The sequence below is a fragment of the Rhinopithecus bieti genome, unplaced genomic scaffold (genome assembly GCF_001698545.2).
Source record: "Rhinopithecus bieti isolate Rb0 unplaced genomic scaffold, ASM169854v2 scaffold_763, whole genome shotgun sequence".
Classification (NCBI taxonomy): Eukaryota; Metazoa; Chordata; class Mammalia; order Primates; family Cercopithecidae; genus Rhinopithecus; species Rhinopithecus bieti.
Window position 1 is genome coordinate 716,808 of NW_016803270.1, and position 8,458 is coordinate 725,265.

The 8,458-nt window shown below is 45.9% G+C and overlaps 1 protein-coding gene across 22 annotated transcripts in view; it reads left to right on the plus strand.

The window, feature by feature from the left end:
* PARD3 (par-3 family cell polarity regulator) overlaps positions 1-8,048 on the plus strand; it is a 724,849-nt gene extending 716,801 nt beyond the window's left edge. For 16 of the 22 annotated variants that reach the window (XM_017871462.1, XM_017871451.1, XM_017871479.1 and 13 more), the window contains one exon: positions 6,053-7,116. In XM_017871462.1, coding sequence (XP_017726951.1) covers positions 6,053-6,446 — 394 coding nt within the window. In that variant the 3' untranslated portion in view covers positions 6,447-7,116. Of the gene's footprint in view, positions 1-6,052 lie in introns of all 22 variants that reach the window. The other 6 variants (XM_017871454.1, XM_017871471.1, XM_017871544.1 and 3 more) reach the window with 3 other exon arrangements.
* The last annotated feature ends 410 nt before the right edge of the window (positions 8,049-8,458 follow it).

The window sequence follows — 8,458 nt, forward strand, 5'->3', positions numbered from 1 at the left end:
TGCTCACCTTAGCCCCTCAAAGTGCTGGGATTACAGGTGTGAGCCACCATGCCTGGCCCCAAATTTGGGATATTAACAGGTACAAAGTTCCCCTCAATGCTCTCCTGCCCTTAGCATTTAGAAGGAGGTCACTGTGTGAATCAACCCAGTGAATCAAATGCCTAGGCACTTGAATTAGACATCAAGGTTCGTCTGTGTAAAATCCACCCTCCTCGCTGCACTGCCCCCCTCACCCGCCGCAGCCCAGCCAGTCTGTGTGGCTGCATTCCATCGGAAGGGTGAGCTGACAGCGTGGACCAGTTGGCCCACCTGGCACGGCCCTGCCTGCACGACCACACGGGTGGGCCAGGGCACTTCATAGCTTGTGTGGATGGTGTTGTCAGGGCAGGGGCTGTGTTCTTATTTTTATTGGCCAGTTGTTTGTCTTCATATATTTTGGCCATGCCTGAGAGTGTCTCTAAGGATTGAAGGAGAAACATAGCAAAGTGTGTATAATGAGAGCAGTGACGTGGGAGCTGCCAAGGGCTGAGAAAGGGAGGTGAGAGAGACAGCGGTGGGCGGCCAGAAAGGCAGGGCAATTGGAAGGGAGAAGAGGCGCTTGGGTCCCAGTCCTCACAAGAGGCAAAAGAGAAAGGCAGGTGCTTCCACTGAATTTCTCCTGGTTGCATTGCAAGGTAGCTCATGCATTCCCAGCCGAACCTTTCGTCCTTGCCTTCCCATTCCTCTCCCTTCTTTACTCTCAGCCCTGACATCTCTTCCCTTCTCCGCCTCTCCCTGCGGAAGCGCCTGGTAGAAGTATCTATATATACACGCAGAGGAGGGTTGCAGCCGCTACCGCTAGTGCCTCCGCTGTTATTTAGTGTTGCCCTAAATAACTACAGCTTTCCCTCTGGGTTAATTGTAGCTCCCTATTTTTAGTCATTTTATCCTATTTAGATATGAGAAAAGCAGACATCCTCAAAGAGTTATGTAAGTTTGGGCAGCGGAGGCTGATAGGCTTCTGCAGTATCTTCTTGTCTTCCTTTAGAGAATAATTTATCAATGGGAATCTTCCTGTTTGTGAGGGAGATGAGGAACGCAGAACCCTGCGCCCAGCTTGATGCCTCACAAAGCAGCCTCACTCTGCGGCAGGCTGTGTGCAGAGATCTGAAGCAAGGGAAAGAAAGCAAACAGGAGGTCGGGGGGACTGCAGCCACCTCCATGAGCTTGAGTCAAGTCCAAGTTTCTGACATGTGATATTCTTCAAAGACACTTGACCTCTGCTTTTCGGATGTTGACAATTAACAGAGTTTTGTCTAAACAAGTTGGTATGGCATTAGAAACCAAAAAGATTACACACATAAAAATAGTATAGTTACAAAGTGGAGCATAAAATAAAACAAATGATCTGGGCTTTGTATCAGTTGCGTTAGATAAGGTGGTTTGAATTAGAGACATGTGTATGAGAAACAGTGGTTTGTAAATTGTAACTGTAAGTGAGAAACTACAGGTAGAATTCAAGTTACATTTTGGAATGTCAGTGAGAAACACTGGCCAGGTGGTAACACTAGTTGGCAGGAAAAAGGACCTATGTGGTGGCCCCACACTCAGTTCTCAATCAGAGTAGGATTCTTGTTTGTTTTTCTTTTTCTAAAATAATGTATTTTTTATTATAAATTATAGGCCAGGCGCAGTGGCTCACGCCTGTAATCCCAGCACTTTGGGAGGCCAGGGTGGGTGGATCACACGGTCAGGAGATAGAGACTATCCTGGCTAACACGGTGAAACCCCGTCTCTACTAAAAATACAAAACATTAGCCGGACGTGGTGGCGGGCGCCTGTAGTCCCAGCTACTCGGGAGGCTGAGGCAGGAGAATGGTGTGAACCCGGGAGGCGGAGCTTGCAGTGAGCCAAGATCGTGCCACTGCACTCCAGCCTGGGCAACAGAGCAAGACTCCATCTTAAAAAAAAAAAAAAAATTATAAATTGGCAGTTTGTATAATTTGTGGGGCACAAAGTGATGTTATAATTTATGAATACAGCATAAAATAATTGATTAAGCTTAACCAAGTTAGCTAACATATCCATCACCTCAAATATTTACTCTCTCAGCGTTGTGAAATGTACGATACTCTGTTATTACCTATACCTACCATGCTGTGCAGTAGAACAAACAGAAAAATTGCTCCTCTGTCACTGAGATCTGTACCCTGTGACATCATCTTTCTTTAATTCCTAAATTAGTTTCTTTCCTTAATATCCAAAAGGCAGCCCCCAAATGTAATAGAGGCGTGCGCAGTCACAGGCACTGGTAGAGAGACGTAAGGTTCTTGGTTTGGTGTTTCCCTTCATTTTCTTTTCCTGCCTCTCCATTTCTTGTTCTCCCCTCCCTCGGCTCCCTGTCTGCCGTGGTCTGACTTCCTCGAAAGCCTTGTATACCTCACCCTCCAAGCTGTGTCTCTGCATCCTCCTGTGTTCTCTCCACGAACCCCATTTATTATGTCTCCAATCTACTTCCCAACTTCTTAGCCTCGCTCCTTCTGTCTTCCTCCATCTGTCTGTGTCCCTGTCACCCTGGTGGCTTAATGGCTTTCCTTAGGCATCAGATTTTTGGTTTGAGTCCTCTCCGTGCTGATGGTCTCCAGGCCATGTTGGAGGTGGTTGTAATCTTTAGGTGATAGTTATTGCCAAACTGCGATATGTACTTTGAGTGGATTCAGAAATGTCCAGGGGGCTCATTGCATGCAGGACCAGACAATCCTATGTGTTGGTTATAAAGAAATTCAGCGAAAGGAGATTGATGTTTTGTTGCTGTTGTTATCCATGACCTTAGCCAAGGGCTCACAGTACAGTGGGAAGAACGTGGCCTTCCCTCTGATGTCTGCAGCAGTGTGCTGAATTGCCCTCAATTAGCAAGGGCTCCTTTCTCCTCTGTTGCGTTTCTGTGTCTTGGCATCTCTACTCAATCCCTCCAACCAAGGAAGGGAAAGCTTACTTTAAAAAACAATTTTTGGCCAGGCAGAGTGGCTCATGCCTGTAATCTGAGGACTATGGGAGGCTGAGGTGGGCGGATCACTTGAGTTCAGGAGTTCAAGACCAGCCTGGTCCAACGTGGTGAAATCCCATCTCTACTAACAATACAAAAATTAGCCAGGTATGGTGGTGCGCTCCTGTAATCCCAGATACCCAGGAGGCTGAGGCAGGTGAATCCCTTGAACCCAGGAGGTAGAAGTTGCAGTGAGCCAAGATTGCACCAGTGTACTCCACCCTGGGCAAAAGAGTGAGGCTCTGTCTCAAAAACAAAATAATTAAATTAAAAACAACATTATTGTTTGGTCAAAAAGATGCCTCTCTAAATCCAGAGCCTTTTTTTCTTTTTTTCCTCTTTTAGAGATGGGATCTCACTTTGTCACCCAGGCTGCAGTGCAGTGGAGCAATCACGGCTCACTGCAGCCTCAACCTCCTGGGCTCAAGCACTTCTCCCACCTCAGCCACCCAAGTAGCGGGGTACAGGCACCCGTCACCACACCTGGCTGATTTTTTCAAAACATTTTTTGTAGAGGTGGGGTCTCACTGTGTTACCCAGGCTGATCTCAAACTCCTGGCCTCAAACAGTCCTCCCACCTCATCCTCCTAAAGTTCTGAGATTACAGGCCTGAGCCACCACACCCAGGCTCAGAGCCTAATCTTTGAAGGCAGAATGACTTTGTCTTCAAACTACTCCTCTGGGACCTGTTAGTCAATCATTTACTGAGTGCAAGTCACTTTTCTAAGCACTTTACGTGTGTTATTTCATTTCTTTCTCCCCACAACCTTTCAAGGTTAGAGATTATGCCTGTTTCACAGGTAAGGTGACTTGAGCCCAGTGAGCGTAACTCTCCCAGAGTCGCACAGCCAGGCAGAGGTAGGCTCAGGATTTGAATCTACGTTGCTCTGAGCCTAAGTCACTCTCCCACCTCGCCCTGCTGCCTGGATGCCTGGTTTCCTAGTGCAGGAAACTCTTATTGTCCATTTCCTTCCCTTGGTCTCTACAATTGGCCCATTTCTCATTCTATCCTTAATCAAGAGCATATAGATACTGCTAACTTCCTTACCAAGGAAGTGTGTGTGTGTGTGTGTGTGTCTGTCTGTCTGTCTGTCTGTCTTATGTGCATTTTACCCACATATCTTACTTCAGACCTCAGGGCAGTCTGCTTCCTTCTCTCTTTACTGATTAATTTGAAGAAAATTTTAGCTACAAAAAATTCATTCTCCCACATTGTTGTAATTTCCATCCCTAACAAACCTTGAGTGAATTCTCCCTGTTTAAATCTAGAAAGACTGTCTTCCGGGGATGATACAGAATCCACTTAGGGTGCACAACCTCCATAGCACGAAACCTGGGGCTCCATGGAGCTGGGGAGGAAGGGAGTTGATGGATCTTAGTAGGCCAGGGATGAAAAAGAGGTGAAATGTCTGCAGGCTATTTCTGATTATCTTCAAACTGATAACTCATAAAGGAATCCCATTTTTGTTGCTGTAATATCAGTCACAAGTTCCTTGTTTTAATTAAAGTTTCATGATTAATGTCAAATCCCTGGTTTCATACCGGCATTTTCCAACAGTCTTGTCTCTGGGCAGATTAATGTATGACTTTTTAAGTGAAGATAATCAGTGCTTTAGGCAAATAAACAATTCCATCACATCTAAGGATTCTTGCCTGGGCTGACTGTACAAATGGTTCAGTCTTCCCTTAAAAGAGACCCAGACAGACATGCTATAGAATGCTCATGCAGTCATCATCATAGCAATGCTGGACATTACGGTCATTTTCCTTACTGAAAATGTTTCCGACTACATTTTAGGCCATATGGAAAATGGGTGGATTTCCCTCCAAACCATATTGACGCAATTCTGAATGTTCAAAAATGCAAATTGCATCGTTCCTGCAGGAGATGCAGTGGCTTCCCAGACCTTCTTTTCCTTCCATGAGTGTTTTTGTGAACATTCAGCTGTGTTGTGTATGTTGATGGAAAGGGCTGAGCAATACATACTGTCACCAAATGATTTTCTTATTGATAAATGGAGCAATATATTTTGTTTTATTACTCAATTGTCTCTCCCCCTCTTCCATTTTCAAGGCAAAAAAATTAGGGCATGTCTTCCTTTCTGGCACAGAATTGTTTTACTTCATCATAGCCAATCTTACTGTAAATTCATAAAACCATCTAGAGACTTGATAGTAAATTAAAGATGTTTCAAAACAATAATGTTTCCTGGAAATCATGCGCAACCCTGTTGCAGAAGTGGTAAGAATTTGAAATTTTCATATGACTCTGATTTACTTCCCTATCCTGGGGCGACAGAAAGCAAGTTAAGTAGGTTACCCTGGGCTTTGGTGAAGGTAAATGTGTAAGAAAATAGTGCTTACTCTACAGACTTCTGGACTCTCCCTCCAATCTCGATGAGCAAGTATCCTGGAGAGTGTAAGTTGCTGACATACACAACTCGAAAGCCAGAGCTTTAAGGGACTGCCTGTTGCATTTTTTATCATAAAGGAGTCTAGACTTAAATCTTTCATAACCGAACCCACATTGTAATCCATTACATGTACTTCATATTAGCTAGTGCTTCTGGCATTATGGTGGCAGCTGTGTAAAATATTTGCTGTGCTTGTTTAGAATTGAATTGTAATGTTCTAAAGTGAGGAGTTATTCCTACCATGGAAGCTGCCAAACCTCTAATACTTCTCTGCTTTGCCAGTGTGTCTAAATTGCAGGAGATATTGGTACCCTAAGCAGAACAGACACAACCTGCTCAGACACAGGAAGATGACTCTCTTTTTAAGTAGCTGCATAGTCTAGTTCTCTCTCCTGTTTACTCATTGTTAGTTTAGTTGTCTAAGACTGTGTGCTTGCTGAGGACAGTCATTTTTGAATTCTCCAGCCGCCCCTATCACAGTGTCTGGCATGTGATAAGAGAACAGGAATATTTATTGAAACATGAAAATGCATATTCCATCCCATCCTGCCCCCTTTCCTCCCTCTCCCTCCTTCTTCCTACCCTCACACTAACGTTTGCTTTTGCTTTCTAGGCAAAGCAGGAAAAACGCCAGCTCGGTCTCCCAGGACTCTTGGGAGCAGAACTACTCCCCCGGGGAAGGCTTCCAGAGTGCCAAAGAGAACCCCAGGTACTCCAGCTACCAAGGCTCCAGGAACGGCTACCTGGGAGGACACGGCTTCAACGCCAGGGTCATGCTGGAAACTCAGGAGCTCCTTCGCCAGGAACAGAGGCGGAAGGAGCAGCAGATGAAGAAGCAGCCTCCTTCCGAGGGGCCCAGCAACTATGACTCGTATAAGAAAGTCCAGGACCCCAGTTACGCCCCTCCCAAGGGGCCTTTCCGGCAAGATGTGCCGCCCTCCCCTTCTCAGGTTGCGAGGCTGAACAGACTTCAGACTCCTGAGAAAGGGAGGCCTTTCTATTCCTGAGCGCGCAAAGAACAGATGCTTCATGTCACGCAATAAAAGACATTTTCCTAGAAAGACTTGTATTTTGGGAGTTTTTTTAAAACCTCGATGGTACTATGGAGTATTTCTGTTGTTGGTATCAGTGCCTTTAAGCGGTATAGGCAAAGAAATGGAAGGCCTTAATGTCTTTGCCACGATGTCTCACGTGTCTGTTTCATGGAAGGATTTCCCACCCTGTGACAATCATCTGTTCGAGGCGTTCACGTGCTGTGCGCCTCTCCACAGTGCCGGGAGTCTCGGCCCAACTCATGCGCTGTCCGCGGCTTGGTTATAGCGTCCCTGCACCACGTGGGAGACAAATTCACCTGACGCGGAGGATGACGCGCGGCCCTGTTTCTCCCTCTAAGTTCTCTGAGCTGTGAGATGACATCTCAGTCTCTGGAGGAGGAAAAGTGGGCGACATACACCAAAAATTGGGGCTTTCTGGTACTTCACAGCACAGCCATTTGTCATACTTTATCATCAGTGTGGTTTTCTCTTTCCTTTCTCAGCTCCCTGTGACGGGAGAGTCGGTCATCCTATTACAGAAGCTAAGCCATAGTCCAACATTGTTTGGTTACCATGAGGGTCCTTTTGTAACTGCCTTATAACTCAACATTACCAATAAAGCGATGATCCTAGTCTGCGTTTATACATAGGCTTGTTCGGTCCTGTTCCTGACGCGTGGGTTGAGCCACCACAGCTCTGTGTGGGGAACGTGGGAGACGGGAGTGGCTCCTGCGGGGGGAAGCTGGGCGTGCCATTGGCCCCGTGTCTATCAGGATGGGAGAGCTAAGAAAGAAATTCTCCTAGGAAGAGCTCATGGCCCAGTACATCCCAGTAATTATTTTCATTAGTTTTTGTTCTGACAGCTTGTCAGGAAGGCCACAGAATAGGACAGAGATAAACCAGACGGTCATTTTGATCTCTCTACGGCTTTTCAAGTCAGAGGCAATTGATGCTTGTGTAATGCATCCACACACTGCATATCTGACTGGAGATGCCACGCTCCTAAGTAATTCTGCCATGAAACATGAAAGACAAAGGAAAAGCCGTTACACATCACACAGAGAACATTTTCGGGTCCCACAGCGGCGGTGGCAGGAAGCTCACTCTCGCGTCAGTATTTGAGTGTGTGTGTGGGTCTCGGGGACCTCGGTGGCTCCCACCTTCCTTCATCGTTCTGAACATCCTGTATTGTAAACCGTGGCTGGGTTGCCAAAGTGCCTGTGAATTCTGATGTGGAAAAAGCTGGAGGTGAAAGCTCAGCATACCATGTATTCACTTTAAAAACAGAAAAAAAGACGTGTATGGATATGCCTATTTTTTTTATTGGCACATTGTATTTTTGTGTTGACTTGTTTTTAGAAATGATGTGTCCACACACATACCTGTGTCTCTTCTGCACTTCTGTGTCATGGTTCTGTTTCTTAATAATGTGCGGCAGTGTCTAAGTGGCATTACCAGTGTACGTGCAGTGACCTTGGATGACAGTGGCTCTTTCTCACAGCCTCCCCTGAGCTGTGAGAAACAGCTTTCTCTGTACATATGCGGCTCCTAATAAAAGGCATATTTCTTCCTGTTCTTTTGGTGTCTCTGATGTTCCTGGGCAACCTTGCCTAGCTGGGGTTTTTTAAAAGGTATATTAACAGATGTGATTTTTAAAAAATATATTTAGAGAAAGTTGGAAGTTTCCTCACATCTGAGGAAAATGTGCATGAAACGGGGCAGGAGAACCCTGGGGCGAACTCTTGGATGAGGATGGAGAGGGGGGACTCACCTGTCCCTTGGAAAAGATGGTCCCCATTATGACATCATTCTCACTCTTAGTCCATTAAGACAATATACAGTCTTACAGTTGGAAGTCTCAAAGTGGGAAGTTTGCAAACACAGGAGCTGGTGGTTGATTGCGTATTTGAGCACCTGAGGAGAGGGGAAGGGGAGACAGAAGAACCTTCAAGAGTCCACTGCAAGGCCCAGGCTGCCTAAAGAAG